Below are 21,099 nucleotides of genomic sequence, written 5' to 3' on the forward strand. Positions count from 1 at the left end.
TAAAATCTAAAAACTAACCCAACTAAGAGTTAAAATAAAAAGTTTGAAAAAAAATTCCAAGATAAAATTTTTAACTATTTATTTCATAAGAAAAGATAAATTGCTTACCATTTATTTTATTTAACTATAGTAAAATAAAATGAACGAATTTAAGAATCATGGACTATTTTTTAAATTTCATTTGTCCATCACAATCTAGTAGAACAAACTTTTCTTCCTTCCTAGTTAAAAAAAGCTTATGCCAAATCTCTCCCACGTAGCCACGAGCGACTTCACGACCACCAACGACTATTCTTGCGGTCACAAGGTTACACAAGGTTAGCTTTTTTTTTTTTTTCCTTCTCTTTCTTTTTCTCTTCCTTTCCCCTTATTTTCCCTTCCAAAAACTAGATTGTTCCCACCTTTGATTTCTTTTCTTCCTCAATCCACACCTCCAAATAAAATAAAGCATAAAGTCTGGTAAACAGCAGGAACTAACACTCTGAGAGGGAGTGTAAGCTTGGGCTATTCTTTGTGCAAAATGAAAAAAAGAAAGAAAGAAATAATCATGTATGCTCTGAAAGAGCAGCAGTACTGGAACCTCCATTCACATGATTTTGGGATTTCTTCTTAGTGTTCGTAAGACTACAGTTGGGACAAATGTACTCCAAGCCCTCTGTCTTTGCGTAATCCTGTCACAGAAGTTGACGAATGTGCGAATCAGAGTCGTGCCACTGTTCTATTGGTGACAAATTTTGAGCAAAGATATCAAAATAACCGCAATCAATCACAGGATAAAAATGATTTCTGATTTTCACGGTAATAGCCTCTAATAACTTAAATAGTTATGAAAGGATCAAAGTACCTTAAAAGTAGCAAGACCTAGTCGTCTATCACAACCAAAATGCGCCCACTCCCCGCATAAGCCGCAATTCACCCAGTCACCAGGAGTGCTACTGCAGAAGAATAAGAATACCAATCTCAGAATTTTGCATAATGGAGTTGAGAAACAAAATAAGCAAAGCATACCTGTGACACAATAAGCAACACTCTCCATCAACATCGTCATGTGCTAGCTCATATTCCAAGAGATATGTTTCATAATGTCTTTTTAATGTATTGCCAGCACCCTGGATTGTATGAAGAATTTAAACACAGCTCCCAAAGTCTTATTCATGCCATTCAAGTCGACGAGTTACAAAGGGAATACACTGGTAAACAGAGACAGCCTTGATACAAAAATACTGAAATGAGCTACCTAATTTAGGGAAATATAATTTTCCAATAGAGTCAAAAAGTACTGGACACATGTTAAAGATAGAACTGTGGTAGAAACAAAAAGTTCTAGAGCATTATGTCATAGACTAGAAACAGTAATTGCAAAATCATATGAAAATAAGAACTCACAGTCATTTTATTAGAAATTGTATAGTTTCGCATCTTTGAGAAAACTTGTCCTTTCCAGTTTATGCCATTCCCAACATAAAAACCTCCCCTTGAAACTACCTGCATGGTAATATGTACATGTATCGAAATTTTGGTTTGAAAATTAGCATATAATAAACACCAAAATATTCTACAGTTCCTCCGAAAGATTTAAAATATATGTAACCTCCTTATACAAGTTGAACAGATCTAGACGTTTTGCATTGAGTACAACATCAGGAAACTCAGAAATTCCTCCTTGTGGGACAAGCCGACTATGCCCTCTGTGGCTTAGAAATTGCATGACATCCTCAAGGAATTCCTCCTAGTTACAAACACATGGAAACAAGGTAAGACAAAAGATAAACTACATTATTCAAACTCACAGAGGATCAGAAACCCACTTCAGAACAATCTTGAATTGGAGATCTCCTACATCCATGTTTCTTCAATGGCAAAGGATTTAGAGTTACACTTTGTTGCTTACGAAAAGAATTTGATATAGATTTTCTGTGCATCAAAGGAGCATGAATATTATTACACTTTGTGGAAGGTAAAATTTGCAGCTTAACTTTTGCATGGCTTCCATCATTCACATCCTTGCCAACTGAAAAAGGCAACATTTGGTACCGGCGAAAATGTGGAATGGGCTTCATTGTAGCAATCCTAAATCTTTTATAAGGGCTAGGAATCCCATCCCATGAGCCAACATCTTCTAAGGCATCCCTATCATGTTTCAGAAAATATGACCCATCTGTTTCCATGATATGGTTACAGGTATCCAGTTTAGTTTCTGAAGGCCTGGACCTTCGTTTCCTTGAAGGAGATGAAAGAGCAGGTAGAGGAGGAAAGAATTCATAGATGTGGCATTCCTTTGTTTTCTGCCGCCAAAAGAATAGAAGACGATCAGCATCTTCATTCTCAAATGACGCAACTGGTACACCCTGTATGCATGCAATGCCAAGAGTTACCAAGCTACGGTGGGCTACATCCGATGCCAGCTGCTTCAAAACCTGCATCACATCTTTATCAGGCATCCAAAGATAATGTTCTTATATCAAATAATTGGTTGCAGTAGTTCGAAGTTAAATGTTCAAAATCTTTCATCCCATCATTTAAAATAGCTATGGCTTTTAGAATGTGAAAAAGGGCAAGGTCCTCAACTAATGCCACTGAGTCTAGTGACACTTCTTTAGTAAAAGGCAAAAGAATAATTCGCTTTGTGCTCACCACGCAACTTTGTCATGTTGAAGCACATAGATTGTGTAGCCAGAAGTATGATAATTATGTATATAACTTTTTTCCCTTGCTCAACTTCTTCAAAAGAGACAAAAAAAAGTGAAAGTAATAACTTCTGCAATTGTCCTACTTCAAAAAGCAATGAACCTGAGCAGCCCAGGACGGAATTTTCATACAAACTTCAAAAACAGAAGCTCCACAAGCAACAGATTTAGAAGGCAGAGGCTCTGTCAGATGTGGCTTGCTTTTGTGAAAATCTGGAAGAGAATGAACTAGCTGATTCTTTTCAATAAGTTCACATTTAATATGACTTTCCAGTAGCTGCAGATAAGTAGAAAACAATTTAAGGACAGTAGTTTAGCCAATTCACATAAAGTACAACAATCTAAGGTTTTACCTGATCATCAAAACAGGTTTGTGCACTGCCTGACACAAGGAGTGATATGTGTGCCGAACTACTAGTCACAAGATCACATCGCATGGTAACAACACCACGAGAAAGTGAGCCAACTTGCAGAGGAGGCGGCGCAGCACTGAAACATTATGATCATCAAACAGTCAAAGAATAATTAGCAAGACTTAAATAATGGGGAAACATGACAAAGCAAGCTCCACTTAGCACAAGGAACACAACCAGTCCTATGCTCAAGAATTTGTCTCACGCAGACCTTAACAGTCAATGATACACTCAGATATATGTTTGCAACTATTAATTAATTTAATGTCATAAAAGTATATACAAGATAGAAAGCCATAAAACTCATAGTGAAACAATTTGGGAGATAAAAAGAATTTTCAGGTAATAATTTAGCTCTAGGAAAACACCTGAGACTCCTCAAAGCATGAAATGAATCTATATTAAGTTGGGAAAGAAGAAATTATACTTTATTGAACAATGATATGAAAAGATGAGTGAGAACTTCGCAGATCAGAAGCCAAATCCCTAAAGATGGACCCAAGTCGATGCAACTTTGATGCTAAGTGGTGCAGATGTTAAACTAAGATCATACCCCATCCATTACAATCTGCTAAGGAGTTCAGTAATAAGGCATATTATTGGGATTGAACTTTATCCCTTAGAACGACATGATATCGAGCAAATGTTAACTGAGATTGAGAGAAATCAAAATTCTGTCAGATGTAAGATTTAATGATAAACTAAAATTCAGAAATAGGTTTACTGAAATTGCCAATCTTAAAGGAGATTATCCCATTCGACATAGAGAGAGAGAGAAAGAAAAATAGACAATTAGAAATATTTTTTTTTTTAAAAAAAATCTCATTGTTAATAGAATAGGTATTGTGGATCAAGTGAGTTTAGTCCCACATGGGTACTAAATTCTCATTGTTAATAGTATAGATATTGTGGGTCAAGTGGGTTTAGTCCCACATGGGTACTTAAGGTTTAACATTTAGAGTTTTTAGGTTGAATCCATAAATACATATAATTATCCTTTATCATGGAACAATCCAATATTTCCTATCCCCAAAATTCCAAATGGTATCAAGACACTTTAGGGCTAGGCATATCTAGTGTTTTCCCTTTAAGGGGAGGTTGCAAATTCCCATTCTCACATCCTCTATGATCTCTATCTATCTCTCGTCTTCCTCCATGCATAAAGGGCAACCATCAAGGATGCAAAATACATGGATCCTCCACAACCAACAACATGGCCTGCCTCCTAGTGATTTCAGCATGAGCATCTCCATGGGACACATCTTCCTATTCCTCTTTCCACTTTCAATGACACTCATTGGCATTCTTCCTCATTTTCAGTTACATAGCTAAGAAAAAGGTTATCATTCCATGCTAGAATTTTTATCCCTGGTTAGATTAGTACAATTTTAATGGTATTGTGCCGATATAAGTTATAAAAGATAACAAACATCATTTCCATTTTTCTTGAAATGTGCCATAACAAACCAAGCCACATAAACAGACAACACGACACAATTTTTCATTGACATGATAGACAAAAACGCACGTGAGAGATTAGCTATATTGATTACTATTAAAATTTGATAATTTATCAAAATAATACATTTCGACTATGCTACCAAGTACAATACGAGATTTTAAACCATGGCGCAACCTAAACTAGTGAAGACCTTAACAATAAGTTGTCTTCTTGTACTCTTTCTTTTTTGAAGAAAACATTCCTGTGGTCTCAGTTTGCAATATGTTGCAAAGGATCATGCAAAGCAATTCATCTTCGCTTTAAAATCAACCTCAAGTGTTCTTATTTTCCCTCTTTGTTCCCTCTATTACGTGTTATTGTATACACCATCTCAAGGAGAAGTTCATGCAATAAATTAATTCACAAGAACTCAAATGATTCCTATTTGAGAAACCTTAATGCTCACCAAGGTCAGATTTCAGTACCAAAAAAATGCATATAAATTAAATTCATAGAGTTGAAGCGATGTGCTATCAATACCTGATTCGATTGTGAAGTTTGCTCCCACGAATCTGAGTCAAGAAATAAAACAATATGAGATAGGTTGCAATAGTGAACTTATGATTCCAAAATATAGAACACTTGAGATGCAATGTGATGGAATTCCTCGTAAAAACCATTCCAATCTCAATCATAGTATTTATAAACTTCTTTACGCCTGCAAGACAATTCCACTTACGATCTAGAACACACATCCATTTGAGCTCTCTAGTGTCACAACTCAAAGCAAGACATCTCACATATGAAGAATCTTTTATTTCAAGAACATATGACTTAAGTCCCTATGGAAAATTTGATTTCTTTTTTTGTTCCCCTCGGAAATAGGAATAAAAAGTATTATACACATTACAACAGAAAAAATAGGAAACTAGAAGAGAGAATAGGAAACTTACTTATTCTTAAATATAAGATACTTTCTAACTAAACCCCCTTAATTTAAGGGATTTCCTACTGTGTACACAGTTATTTATTTCTTTCTTTGTACCCCTCAAGCTAAGGAATAGATGCTTTCCATTCCTAGCTTGACTATAAGATCATCAATCCTTGAAGTGTCCAATCCCTATTTAACATATCAGCCAATTGTAGTTCCGAAGGAACATATGACATACACACTAATCCTTCCTCAAATTTTTCTTTGGTGAAAAGTCTATCAATTTCAATATACTTAGTCCTATCATGTTGAATAGGATTATGAGCAATATTGATAGCTGAATTATTATCATAATAGAGTTTCATGGGTCATTCCCATATAATTTTTCAAATTAACCAGAATAATCTTCAACCAAAGTAGTTCACATAATCTTTGAGTAATGACCCTAAATTCTTATTCTGTAGATGATCTTCCCACCACATTTTGCTTCTTGCTCCACCATGCCATCGGATTACCACTAAGGAGAGAACAATATCCTGTAATTGATCTTCTATCCACTAGAGAACCTGCATAGTCTGTATTTGTGAAGGCTTCTAAAGCTAGTCTCACTTTTCTTGAACAAGATTTTATTTCCCAAAGTGCCTTTCAAGTAATGCAATACCCTGTAAGAAGCTTGAAGGTGAGATTCTCTTGGATCATGCATGAATTGGCTGATTACACACAGAATATGTTATGTAGGGCCAAGTGTGAGCAAGGTATATATGTCTACCAACCAACCTTTAATACATCCTTTTGTCAACAATGGGTTCTTTCTTAGCTTCTCCTATCTTGTGATTTGAATCCATTGGACTAGAATTCGGCTTACACCCAATTTTTCTTATTTCAGCTAATAGATCAGTCACATATTTTTGCTAAGAAATAAAAATTCCTTTGGTAGAATATGCTACCTCAATATCAAGGAAGTACTTTAGCTTGCCCAATTCCTTTATTTCAAACTCCTCCACTAATTTTTGCTTTAGCTCATGTTTTTCCATTTCATCATTTCTAGTTACAATGATGTCTACATAGACTAGAAGAGCAGTCGCCTTCCTTGCAGTTGAGTGCTTAATGAAGAGAGCATGGCCCCCTTAGCTTTGTTTATACACAAACTTCTTCATGAATTTTGCAAATCTTCCGAACCATGCCCTACTTTTAGATCATAAAGATCCTTCCTCAATTTACATACTATGTAACCAATATCCCCCCTTGGGATGTTCATGTAAATTTCTAAATCTCCATGGTGAATGCATTCTTCACATAATATTGTAGGAGTTGTCAGTTGAAGTGTGTAGCCAAAGATAGTAGAACTCTAACAATATTCATTTTTACAACTAAAGCAAAGGTCTCTTAATAATCTACCCCATAAGTTTGAGTATATCTTTTTGCCACCAACCTAACTTTATATCTCTCAAGGGATCCATCTGCTTTGTATTTTAGTGTGAAAATCCACTTACAATCAATAATGTTCTTCCCCTTTAGTTTATCAATAACCTCCCGTGTCTTATTCTTTTCTAATACATCTATTTCCTCCCTCATGGCATCCCTCCATTGCCTTTTTGACAATGCCTCAAAAATAATGTTAGGAACAATCATGGTATTTAGACTCACAATGAATTTTTTGTGAGTTGGTGATCGATGTTTAAGAGAAACAAAGTGAGATAGAGGGTAGAGAGGGTGTTTGGTGCATTCTCTGTTACCTTTTCTAATATCAATGGGAAGGTTAAGGCTGTATGTTAGTTTAATAGGTGGTAGATTGTAAAGATGGGTCAGATTAGAGGTTTGTGGATTAGGTTCTTGGACCTATATCACTTCTAGTGCAACCTTTCTCCTCGAATACACTTGAGGAATCCTTGGAGTATCACAAGGGGCACTTGATAGAAAGGAAGATAGAGGTTACTCACTAGATGGAATAGGAATAGAAGGTGATTCGGTACGAATTTGGGTAGGAGAAAGATCGAGGGCGTTAATGGGTTTAAATGACTCACAAGTGTTATCTTCTATCATTGAAATCTCCCCCTGAGGATAGGACTTGGAGAAGAACAGGGTATGTTCGAAGAAGGTAACATCGGCCGAGGTGTAAAACTTTTGAGATGAAGGGTGATAACACTTGTATCCTTTTTGAGTGGATGAGTATCCAAGGAACACACATTTGATAGCACGAGGGTCTAGTTTACCTCGTAGTCGACCGTGGATATGGACGAAGGTAGTGCACCTCAAAATCATAGGAGAAAGCCCATTCGTGGTTCAGACGATAGAAATTGTTGAGAAGTTGTATGGGCTCTTGTTGTCTAAGGCATGTAAGGAAAGTCTGTTAATCATGTATGTGACATTAAAGACCTCTCCCTAAAAGGATTTAGGGGCATTGTTGAGGAAGAGAATGACATGAGGAGTGTTGAGTAAATGTCAAATTTCCTTTTTGCTATTCCATTTTGTTGGGGTGTATAAACACAAGACGAGTCATGAATAATCTCCTAGAATTGGAAATAGGGGGACAAGATTTAGTTGAGGTAATCTCTAGCATTGTCAATCCTAAAGCTTTTGATTTTCACTCCAAATTGATTTTGAATCATTAAGTGGAAATTAGGAATACAATGTTGCCATTAGATTTTTGTTTGAGGATAAACAACCATGTAACTTGAGTGCAATCAATAATTAAGGAGGCAAACCATCAAGTCCTCGAAACGGGAATATTAGAAGGACCTCATATGTCACAGTGAATCAAATGAAAGAGAGTAGAACTTCTTTTATTGCTAATAGGAAAGGGTAATTCGCAAATATCACATTGAAACTAAAAAACATCCGATCCTTGAAAAAAAATGAGGAAACATGATTTTTAAAACCCTAAAGGGGGATGACTAAGACGTTTGTGATAAAACCATTGTCTTTATTGGAAGAACTGTGAAATGATAAAGCAAATTATTCCTAATCTTCTTAGTAGATTCAAGGAAGTAAAGACCGCTATGTTCCTTAGTAAGTCCAATCCTCCTCCCGAGTCCTCATCTTGAAAAAAACAATAAGGGGAAAAAATGGCATGACAGTAAAGTTCAATGGTTAATTTTTTTAATGGAAATAAAGCTAGCAAATAGTTTTGGTACATGGAAGACATTTTTAAGGATAAAGCTAGGGGTAAGGTGAACATCTCCAAAACCAGCAAACAATAGCTAAAGATCCATTAGCTACTACAAATTTTTTGTTACTTGAGCTAGGATTATAAGTGTGGAAAAATTGAGAATTGGGAATCATGTGGTTAGTGGTACCGGAGTGTATTATCCATGAGTTATCAAAGAAACTGTTTGAGGTATTCATGCAAAATGGGAGTGAAGGGGGATAGGGATCCTCTAGTCCCGGATCCCTGGACCAGTCCTGGACCTTGTCCATTCATTAGTGGGATAGATGATTGGACCCAGCTCACCCCATTTATGAACATGCAGGGTCTCCCTTGATCCAGAAGATCCTGGACCAGAGGATCTAGCCTTAGTGAAGGGATACCTGAGAGAGTCAAAGAGCATGCGCCAAACGGTTTATCAAGAGAACCCAACAATCCTCCCCCCCCGACTTCCACATTCTCGGCTTGGTGGGGCAAACCACCCTCATCTTTCTCCTGCGAATCAATTTTGCCAACAAGGGTTGATCCAACCATGGGTTGGGGCTCAAGTATCACACTTCGTCGGCTTTCCTCAGCCTAGAGTAGGGAGATTGTCTCTACTAGTGATGGTATCCGGTCTTTGCCAATGATTTGGTTTGGACTTGATTAAATTCAAAATTTAAGCCAACCAAAAATTCATATACACGATCCTTTTCAATAAAATTCATAAAAACATCATCATCTGCAACACATTTCATCTCAATTACTTGGTAGTAATCCAGTTCTTGCCACAGATTTTGCAAAACAGTGGCATATGACTGTTTTATCTCCCTTCTTAGTAGCACCAACTTTGACTTTTCATAAACTTAGAGAGCATTACGGGGTTTGGAGTAGGGGCAAAAATTTGGTAAAACCGAATTAACTTGAACCGACTAAATTTAGAAATTCGGTTCGGTTAATTCGGTTTAAAAAAAAAATCGATTCAATTTCAAATTTCATAATTCGATTAAACCGAATAGACTGAATAAGAATATTAAATTGATTATTTTTTAGTTAAAAATATAATTAATTAAACAAAATCTTGTTTTTTTATTTAAAACCAAATAAGGTTTTAAAATTTTGGTTAATTCGGTCGAAAACCGAATTAACTGATATTTTATCGGTTCGGTTTTTTAGGAAAATTCGGTTAATTTAGTTGGTTCAAAAAAAATTTAGTTTATTCGGTTTTCGATTTGTTTGGTTCGGTTTTGATCGAATGTTCAGCCCTACTTTTGAGTAAGTGCGACATTCCTAAATTTCGTTAAAGTAGTAAGAAACATACATGTATTACTGATGGATAGTTCCATGGAATTCCATAACAAAGACTTATCATAGAGTCTTCTTCATTCCATGCCTTAAAGGCTGGATTAATCGTGGTAGGTCCCGTCCTAAGGATATGGCTAAGTTTCCCTTTGTCCTTGAGGTAAGTACGGACAACCTAAAACCATTTCAGGCCTAAATATTCAGCCGATCGCCAATTTTTTGGATTGAACTGCGGTCATCGGACACAATAGATTAACTAGGATTGCAGGAAACGATTGTTTGAGAATTAACCATGATGAAGAAAGGCAGTGAAAAAAAAAAGAATTAGCAATGAAGGTTAGGGCTTTGATACCATGTGGAAAAATTGATTTCTCTTTTTTTTTCACTCAAAAATGGGAATACACAGTATATATACAAAACTATAATAGATAAAATAGGAAACTAGGAGAGAGAATAAAAAACTAACTTATTCCTAAATATAAGATATCTTTCTAACTAAACCCCCTTAATTTTAAGGATTTCCTACTCTGTACATAGTTGTTTGTTTCCGTACACAACTGTTTACAATTCGACACAAATATTTGCGGTTGACAACTATGACAACGGAGTAAAACAAAGAAAATATTTATGAAAATGTTAAGATCTTGAAGAACTAAAAAAGAATTGAGCAAACCTTTTCCCCCAAATGTCATTAATTAGATGGAAGCACTTTAAGAAAGGAAAAGATCTTGAAGTGTACTTGTTGTGTATACTCACTTTTACTGTCAATAAATTTGTATTGCAATAAAATTCCATCTAAAATTAGTCTAAGTGAAATAAGAACTGACAAATATAAATGATGGATGTCAAGTTTAGTAACACATATACAATGTATTACTAGAACCGTGTTTGGGTGAACTAATGTGTTTCTCCTTAAAGAATTTGGCACATCATATATCAAGGGTAAAATTTAAACATTTATCCCCAAAAGAAGGATGGAACTTAAACATGATATGTAAAACTTCAACATACAAATCTCCTTTCCTATTGCGTCAACTCCTCTTGTTTGTCAAATGGTCCGGTAAATCACTCTGTATATTTTGTTGTTGTCATCTTGACTCACGGGCAAGCAAATGTGTGCTCAATGATTACTTTTAGGAAAAAAAAATCAGCAACTTTTGAGCATTCTGATTGCCTGCTCATCAAGCTCAGGCAGAATCAAACTGCCCCAAGTACTGAATTCCTTGGAATAGCACAGTTTGGAGACATAATAACTTGGTGATAGTTGATACACTCGTCACAATTGTCTTCTATGTACAAATTCTTGAACAATCACTAGGTATCTTGACATATTGCTCTTTGTTTAGCTCTTGCATCAAATGAAGGAAAAAAATATTAGATAGCCTATCTATGCAACAGGTCCTACACCATACTTCCACATTATACATTGTACAAATTTGGATTCCACATGAGAATTGTGTAGGTCAGATGCCGAATCTATGACCGACCTTTCTCAATGCCATTTTCCGTATCTGGCTAGCCAGGATCCTCCCTAAAGATCATCACTACCAGATTTTTTTAATCCTTGCAGGAAGCTTTATCAACTTTGCCATCAACTTATAAAACATACAAAATGTATATCAGGGCATTGTTGCTCAGTTGGATTCACCACATCTAGAAGGAACAAACAGAAATTTATTTGAGAACTCAATTGAAGAAAAAGGGCATCAGACTATTCATTTTGACAGCAATGACATAGTCTAGTCCGAGTGATTGTTTAGCCAACACAACTATAATATATAATCATACCCTTGTGCATATTCATATCAGTAACATATAGTCAGGTTCTCCACCTTCAAAAAATTTAAAACATATAAACTTGGCAGATAAGAATTACAAGAAAACATTAATTCATGATGCTTACTTCAATGTTTAATAGGGCGTTAAGTCCATCTTCCAAAGAACCCAACATGCATGCTTCCTGGAAAACAGTGCGGTCATATAGATAGTTGAACAGGCAATAGGCACTACTGCAACAGATAAGTTACCAGCTCACCAATGTGCAAGGTGATCCACAAACAAGAAACCTCACATCCACATCATCATCATAAATTTTTGTCACAGGAAGGGTATCAGAAGACAAATCTTCTCCATCCTCTAGAAGACTTTCAGGAATTATAGCATTTATTTTAGGGGCGTCACCCAGTAAATATGGTTCAAATTTATTGCTACAATTTTGAGCACTAGCATGCAAAACTAAATTGTTCCTTTCGTGAAAGAGCCGAAAAGATGCATGGGCAAGTTGAAAAGCATCCCACGCATGGCAACATGAACTGCACAGGAGAAACCCAAGAATAAGACTTTAGTAAATTTAGTTCCTTAAGGTCAAAAGAACTTTCACTAGTCAAAGTAAAAAAAGAAAACTGGAAGCACAGAAAAGTACCTCTGCACTACTGAAAGTAGCGATTGGTGAAAATGAGAAGCTGCATAAGATGAGAACTCGTTCTTCCAGTACATTACATATGGAATCCCCTGACAAACAAGAGTGAATGAATCAATCATTTATCTGCATGAAAATAACATGGGATCCAATTTGATGAGCAAAGTAAAATAACAAGGGTAGTCCAAAGTATGGATATAGAAACATAAATTCTAGCTTTCCAAATTGATAATAGAAGGCATTCAGTGTAGAGCTATGGAACTTCCTCCACCTTAAAGTAAAGTGCTTGTGCTATATTTTCCCCATCAGGAACCTCCAGATAAACCTGTGTCCATAATTGAAAATAAAACAATAAAATGTGGAGGATAAATTTAATATAAAATTAATGACAAGCACATATGGTGTAAAATAATTATGGTCTCTATTGCAAGGAAAAGAGATAAATTGGGATAAACAGATCCTATCATCAATAAAATGAACATCTTGCAGACTTTAAAAAAAAATCAATAATAAATCTCTCAAAAGTAAATTGGGTTTCTTTATCTACACGTATATTAGGCACCCATAGAACTTCTCATTTAATGGATACATCAAAACTTGGATATTGATCCTCCTTATTTGAATGGTAGAGGCCAAATAATGGATGGTCCAAAGAAATATCAGACATTCAATAGGATACATCAGAACGCAAGGGGCTTTCCAGGTTCTGCCTTTGAGTGCATAACAACATAAATGTACTATAATTTGTAAAACTCCATAGGTAAGAAACTAAGAAATATCAAAAGATTTCATAAAAATATTACAAAAAATGAACATTTTAAGGTATTGAAGATCTAAACTGCCCTCAACATAACTAAACCGCAAGAATGAAATATGGTTGATAGGACATTTTAGAATTCATAGTAGTTTTGTTAGAATGAATTATGCATCATTTGCAATCTTAATACTGAAAATCCATATCTTTGATGCAGGTTTTGTTATATGAGTTCAGATCAACCATTCAATAGAACTATTTGACAAATCCTACAATTAGCAATGCCACAAAGTTAACAGTCCCCACGATTACACCAAAATTTAGCAGTGAAAATAAAGTATGTCCAGTGATAGAAATTGGCATGTTTAACATTGTAGATTCATATTTGCAGGTGATTAAACTCATTGATGAGAAAGAGAATACTACATAAGTAGACAATAAAATCAACGCCCTTCCAATATGATCCAAGAAATAATGAGAAAATAACTAGCATAACCCTACAAAATTGCACTCTTTTTGTTAATGTTGCAGTTGCACAAGTATTTGAAAATTTGTAAGAGATGTATAAAAGAATCCTTCAAGTTCAGGTTTGCTAATATGCAATGATTTAGATCTCACTCCATGTCAAAATACTAAGTCATGTAGCATTCTGAGTCATTGTCAAGACATGGGCATATGCCCTATACTGATATGTGATATATAATGAGACAGTCTTAGGTGCTTCTCAAATTTGCATCATGCTCGATCTATGACCGAATATACAACATACCAAGGCCTATCGGTAAAGAGCAGCAGTGACAACACAAAGCAAACTCCATTTGGCTAGAAGGCTATGCACAAACAAAGGAAAGGAGTCATCACACAAAATACAAGATGAAAGATAAAACATAGGGAGAAGGAGAACAAGAAGAAGATCCAAGAATAAAGGGAATGTTGCGACCTAAGGATGTTCACATATTTCCACAGTGACATGATATTATCCACTTTGAGTCTAAGCCTCCCTCGTAGCTTTGCTCTTAGACTCTACCCAAAAGGTCTCATGTCAATGAAGATATCATATATCTTTTTAAACCCATGATCTTTTCAATTTGGGACTTTGATTGTATCCCAACAATCCTCCCCTTAAATGAAGGACCATCATTACTCTCGTAGTCTGGGCCTCCTCGCAAACATCTAGTCACTTCCCCATGAGCATCCGGTCACCCGACCTCCAGACCTCTCGCAACTTCGTTCAAGGCCATTCACATGACATCTGGTCTGGACTATGGCTCTAATACCATTTGTTGTGCCCAAAGAATGTTCATATATCTCTACAATGGCATGATATTGTTCACCCTCATGGCTTTATTCTTGGGTTCTACGCAAAATGTTTCATGACAATGGAGATATCATACATCCTTTTAAACACATGATATTTTCCATATCTTTCCAATGTGAAACTTTGATTGTATCCCAATAGGGAAGAAGTAGAAGCACCTAAAGGACAAAACAAAAGATAAAGAAGGATTGGGTTAGCACCGCAAAAGGTCAACACTGAAGCAGAACGACTCCAGGCAGGAACCTAAACAAACTGCATCTTAAACCCTTAAAAAAAAATCAAACATGTAGACAAAACGTGCATAAGTTCTGATGTTACAAGAACTACTTACAATTGTGGGTGGAGGAGCAATGAGGGAAGTGAACATGTCAGGCTCTGAAACATCAACGTCTGCCCAAACAAGATTCCCGATTTCTTCCTCATTCTCAAGTTGCTGCCCCTGGAAGAACAGGATATTTGGTTCCAATGATTTCTGAGCTTCACGAAAACTTTCTGGCGTCGGATTAACGAGTGTATGGATCTGCATTATACGAGCTAAATCAGTAGGAAAATAAAAAGAGCACTCGAACAACAAGTTTTCGCAAAATTGAACAGCAGTACAAACCTCGATTCGCCCTGTTGAAACAAGTTCAGGAAACCGGTAAAGACGCTGACACTTTCCCTCCTGCCCGTCGGCAAACTTCCCACATAAGACCGCAATGAGCCTACAAGGTTGCTTAGAGGATCCTGGAGATTGATACATCCTTCCGATGTATGATGAGAGGATCCACGACTCAAGCAATCCGGTCTTCCTCTCACCACCAATAGCCTTACGCCCAACCCAATTGACGGCGACAAGGAGAAGACGAATCCAAAACAGTGAAAATTGCAAGAGAAAACCCTAAATCAGTTCTGAATCCAAGGGGGGTGCTTCCCTGCATTCTCCTCACAAAAGAAAAGACAAGAAAAAAGTGAGAGGCCTAAATATAAGACCAACTAAAAGATCCAAAATAATGAGAGAATCCCTATCAAAATGCTACCTTTTCCAGTTGTAACCTCCGCAAGTCGTCCTCCAGCAGATTCTAGATCAGAAACTCATCTCGCGGGATTGACGACCTCAAAATAACTCGGGAACGGGAAGGGAAGTACGGCATCCACCAAAAGGAGAGTAAAGTAAACAAGAAATTATAGATTGTAGCAAGTCGGCGTTAAACGAGCCATCAAAAACGGCCAATAAAAGAATCAGAATTAAGCAGAATACATTGTGATGGAGAATGTGCAAACCTCGATGGCTTGATCGCCGTCGAGGTTTGGATCTTTCCTTTAATTTATTTATTTATTTATTTTTGGATTTTCTTGATCCGATTCATGACTGGTGATTTGCAGTATTATTACCGCTCCAACTGCACGAAACAAAACAATTAGAAACGTTTAATTCAATTTTAGTTAAGGAAAAAAACAGAGATCCGAATCGAGCGTACGACGATCATTCGATCATTTGAGTGACCTGGATCGCTGGAGTGGCGTGCTCCGGGCTTGTTGGATTTTTATTTCACGCGGTAATTTATCAAAGACGTATCTTGGATATTATATTTATCAAAAAAACATATTGTAATTGGATTTATACCAAAAAGCACAGATTAAAAAATTTAATTCCCAGATTATCCCCCTGGCTACTTGCCAACCACTTTTTTCAATCATCATTTTCTAAGCATCCAAGCCCCAAATAGATTTGAAAATTATTTTGTGGTTCGGATACACGTCCTCTCACTGTCTCTCTCCCTCCACCCTCTGTGTGGTGTTATAAACATGAAAGAAATATCAACCTCCTGCGCTTGTCATTCCTGCTCGTGCTGGTTGGCGGAATTGCAAAAGACCAGGTAGGGTTTTGGGATATTGCCGTAAGAGTTTCAAGAGGAGTCCAAAAGACAACTGCAGTTAAGAACGTCAGCCGAGAAGGACAAACTTCTAGCAAGAGCGAAATTAGTAGAAGAATACATTTAAAGATTTAAACATGTATGTATAGATTTATTACTGTAAAATAGGATAGTGATGGTAAAAAAAATTACAGTATTGTTGCAAAGGGTGATGAAAAAAGTCGTGGTTATGGACCTAAACTTGTTTGATTACAACCATTTAATGTGTTGTTAGTTTCTGAGGTTGTTAGTTAAATTGGGCTAACCATTTTTTATTTAGGCTTCGCATTCTGTCAGTGGTGGGACCTAGTTTACAAGAATTGTCTGCTTCAATAGGGGTCTGATATCGATGATATCAGGCCCAACATGATCTGTGGTTAAAACTTTATTTTTATATCATATAAATATTTTCCTCGCTCAATCCTTCCTAGTGGGTTGAATTATGCAAAATTACAAATTAACAACAACACCTGATTATGTAGTTGTAAATTTACTAAATTAGTTTGTAATTTATTTATCAGGGGCAATCGTATAATTGAATAAATTCTCTCTGAAATATGGAATGCACTTGATATAAATTCTAACATTGGATATGGAGCTAATGTAGGAGAATTATCCAGAACAAATATTTTATCATCTTTGCAGTATAGTTGTGTGCCTAACACAAATAGAAATACAAGCAGTAATTTCACATTTAATCTAAATGAAAAAGCTAGTATTTAAGAAGATGAAGTTCTGAATCCTTGTATAACACTTGGTGATTACTTTGAGCCTACTTGGAGTGAGGAGGAAGGGTATTATAACTGAATTGGAGAGGATTTACAATATAATACAGATGTACAAGAATTCTTCGATGATGATATGCAAATTAAACAATATGAAATAGATCCAGAGGAGTACAGTGACTTAGAGGAGGAGTTCTCAATAGCTGATGATCCATATATTCTAAATTCTCGATTGCTCCAAAGGCCAATTGAAGAGACAACAGATGAGCATGAATGTTTTGTTGGACAGATTTTTCCGTCTCGACAAGAGTTCAAGAATGCACTTGTGAAACATGCCATGATTAAACATATGAGATATAACTCAGTTGACACTCGAAAAAATAAAGTAAAAGTCGTCTGCTTCAATCAACCGTATACATGGAGAGTAGTTACCTGGGAGATGTAGACTTCATTGTTACGAAATATATAAAGAAACGCCAATGTGACACCATTAGGGAAACTGTTGATCATCAAGCATGCACTTCCTCCTATGTAGCTTCTTTTGTTGAAGAGTAATTTCTTGCTAATGAACAATACAAGCCAAATATGATTATAGCATATATAAAAGTTAGGTTTGGAGTGACCATATCATACAGAAAAGTATACATAGCTCGAGAGAAAGCGATGAAGAAAGTCGTTGGAGATTATGACCAAGCATATAGAGATCTTCCACTATATCTACGTGAGTTAAGAGTTAGGGATCCTAAAACCTATGTGACACTACAAAGGAATGGGGATAATCAGTTACAACACTGTTTTTGAGGTTTTGGAGCTTGTAGAAGAGTATTCAGGTCTTATCTTCGTAAATTGATTGGAATTGATGTCACACATCTAAGAGGCAAATATCCGGGTGTGTTGTTGATGACTACAGTAATTGATGCTAATGACAATATCCTCCTAGTAGCCTTTGGAATTGCTGAAGTTGAATGTGAGTCTGCATGGGAGTAGTTTTTGGATCATACGAAGAGATTCTTTGATGTTGATCCAGAGTCAATGACCATAGTATCAGATAGACATCGCGACAATATATCAGCAGTTAGGAAAGTCTACCCTACCACCCATCATGCTTTCTGTTGCCACCACATGTCTTGCAATATGGTAACAGATACTGGCAGTAGGTCAGGTTTAGGCATGTGTTTGGGCAGCAGCTCGAGCAAACACAACACTCCAATATGATCTCATAATGCAGTCCATGCTTAAAAACATCCAGATGCTCATAAGTGGCTTCAGAACATTGACCCAAAAAGATGGGCTAATGCACACTTTAGTGGCAGAAGGTACACAATGCTAACCACCAATTGTGTAAAGAGTTTAAATGCTTTGTTCAAGGAGACATGTGAACTCCCCATAAACAGGTTAATTGATAACATCAGAAGAAATGTAGCTCAATGGTTCTTTAACTGTAGGGAGGAAGTCTCAAAATGGTATGTTGCGTTGACACCTCATGCTACCAAAGAAATAGAATCAAGGAGGGAGAAAGCTAAACGATATAAATTCCACCCCTACTCTCAATCTGAAATGGAAGTAGAGATATGAGGTGCTTCATACATTGTTGATTTAAAGAGAAAATATTGTAACTGCGGGGAGTTTCAAATTTCAGGATTGCCTTGCTCACATGTGTTACGAACCGTAAGTGTACGGTTATGTCGTCAGTAATAATAAAAGATATCGTATCCACAAGGACTGTTGATTAAGCACTAGTCAACTTCGCACAACGAATTATCTAGACAAACCTAAGATTGGTGAGAAAAGAGGGTAAGAGAAAGAGAAGAGAAAAGAGAGAGAATGGATCTTAAGAGGGATTGAGCTTAGAGGATGGTGGATGATGGATTCTAGAATTTCGATTTCCTTGTAATGCTAGGTGATGTTACATAGATTACTTAGTTCCTATCCTCTATGTTCATGTTCTTGTAGGAAGTTAGATTCATTACCGACTCTCCCCAACAGTGGATAAACCGGCATGATCTCCTACTCCATATCCTATGCTACTAAATGGGAATGATTCCTATGTTGTCCTTACACGGGCTTGCCTGTCATGTGCGCCCCTCGGATAATCAACATAGAAACACACTAACACATAATAACATAGAAATAGAAATAGTGATTATGCCCGATCTCCTACTTCCTTGTGGAGATTTACTTCTCCTTTCAAGGTGATACCCTAAATCGTCCTTACACGGGCATATTTGTCACGTACGTCCCTCGGATAATCGATTTAGGGTATTCCCCTTACAGGATTAACAATTCTACACAACCATTTGATAAAATATGCAAAAGATATAAACAAGATTCACACACACATTACATCAAACACGAACAAGGCATCAACAAGTCATTGAATAGAAAACATGGCAAATCTACATAGTTTTACATCACCACCACATCACAAATACTTCCTATATCCTAGATCTAGAGATCTACTCTATTGCTAAGGAAGAACAACCCCAAAACATAAAGAAAAGCATACTTACAACCCTAGATTTGAGAAGAAGGGGAAGAAAAGATGCTTGCCGATGATTCCGATGTCTTGGGGATGCCTCCTTGCTCCGGAGATGGATGGATCGCCAAGGGATGGAGGAGAATGAAGCTCTAGGGTTTCCCCCTAAGGGGAGAACCCTTCCGCAAGGAGAGGGACGAAGTCCCAAACCCAAGATCCAAGATGAGTCAAAGAATGGAGATCTTGACTCTTATATACCTCCTCCAAACTGCCCAGGAAAACTAGGAAAATAGAGGGCCGGTAAACCAGGTTTTTCACTCATTAAACCAGGTTTTCTCATGATTCACCATGAACTAAAGTTGTGTCTCTTGAAATTATCTTCAATCTGATACTTGGATCGAGCCTTGGATCCAACCGAGATGAAAGTTATGGTGGTTCAAAGTTTGGTTTGCAGTCTGGGCGAAGGTCCAGTTGATCCCATGGTTGGGAGGCACGGCTGTGCCATTTAGCATGGGTAGACAAGTCTCCCTCTCTGTTGGACCTGAAGAAAAGATGTAGATCTTGAAGTCTTCTACGTTTAGGTATAAAGATCATCCAAAAACTCCAACCGACTGCAAAGTTATGGCCATTTTACGATCAGTCTATAATCTGCCTAGAATTCAACACAGCTCTGTTTTGGCGTGGCACGGCCCGTGTTCTTCATCACACGACCGTGTGGAATTCACACAGCCTCACACGACTCCCTCTCTGGTTGAGTCACACGGCCGTGTGGCTCACACGGCCGTGGCGTTCTTCTTCTCTGCCGAGGCCACACGACCGTGGCCTTCCTTGCCTGTGGAAAGTTGGCACGGCCGTGCCATTTGGCACGACCGTGTGCTGCTTGGCCACGAGGATAATGGCACGGTCGTGTGGGTCACACGGTCGTGACCTTTCCTCACATCTGGTGCTGGCACGACCAAAGCATGTAATGGCCACATGGCCGTGTTGTATACACGGCCCAAGCTGGATTTCTTCCGGAGTTGTTCCCGTGTGCGTTTTAGCTCCATTTTTGCTCTAAATAGCATCCTGTCAATTAAAACAAGCAAAGAGCAGATCTCCGAACAAAATATAATTGAAGTATGACATTACAATGAAATAGGGTGCAATAAACATAGATTATGCTAATGAAATACAAGTAGATGTGCGTCAAGACATGCATAAAAGTGTATATAACCTACGCACATCAACATGCAATTGTCATCATCATTCACCGGAACAAGGATACACTCCCATACTATGAACATTATTTTCATTCACAGAATTGGAATGCGACATGCATGAATCGTATTTACCCCTGTCGAAGCAAGAAATTTTGGCCTAGGGGAGTAAACAATATTATAGTTTTATGCCTCCATAGCCTTGTGCAGTCGGGTAGGCGAAAGAAGGCAAGAATCGAGTCGAAACATAATGGGAAGGTAAAAATAAAATGCAGCAGGTGCAAACAACTGGGTCATAATCAGAAGACCTGTAGAATACCGCCAGCGCCTAGGTCTTGACTTACTTGTAAATTGAAGGAGTTGATCCATATGTTTTGTATGCAGTACATACATAGAATTGTAACAAAATAGTTATGGA

General features: G+C 37.1%; 1 protein-coding gene across 4 annotated transcripts; it reads right to left on the reverse strand.

Moving 5' to 3' along the window:
• Positions 1–140: 140 nt before the first annotated feature.
• LOC121967133 (AT-rich interactive domain-containing protein 4-like) lies at positions 141–15,921 on the reverse strand. Of its 4 annotated transcripts, none has more exons than XM_042517174.1 (17): positions 15,850–15,913; positions 15,409–15,771; positions 14,994–15,303; positions 14,721–14,909; positions 12,589–12,642; positions 12,321–12,409; positions 11,934–12,210; positions 11,802–11,858; positions 5,082–5,113; positions 3,041–3,176; positions 2,791–2,964; positions 1,809–2,417; positions 1,592–1,729; positions 1,387–1,485; positions 1,009–1,109; positions 845–935; positions 141–671 (listed from the first exon to the last, which is right to left on the reverse strand). In XM_042517174.1, the coding sequence occupies exons 3-17, from the start codon at positions 15,129–15,131 to the stop codon at positions 546–548; spliced, it is 2,310 nt and encodes a 769-aa protein (XP_042373108.1). In that variant the 5' UTR covers positions 15,132–15,303; positions 15,409–15,771; positions 15,850–15,913; the 3' UTR covers positions 141–545. The 4 variants fall into 4 exon arrangements, with proteins under 4 accessions (XP_042373108.1, XP_042373110.1, XP_042373109.1 ...); XM_042517176.1 differs by having other exon boundaries at positions 14,994–15,310; XM_042517175.1 differs by having other exon boundaries at positions 14,994–15,313.
• Between the last annotated feature and the right edge of the window lie 5,178 nt (positions 15,922–21,099).

The sequence above is a fragment of the Zingiber officinale genome, chromosome 3B (genome assembly GCF_018446385.1).
Source record: "Zingiber officinale cultivar Zhangliang chromosome 3B, Zo_v1.1, whole genome shotgun sequence".
In the NCBI taxonomy this organism is placed as follows: domain Eukaryota; kingdom Viridiplantae; phylum Streptophyta; class Magnoliopsida; order Zingiberales; family Zingiberaceae; genus Zingiber; species Zingiber officinale.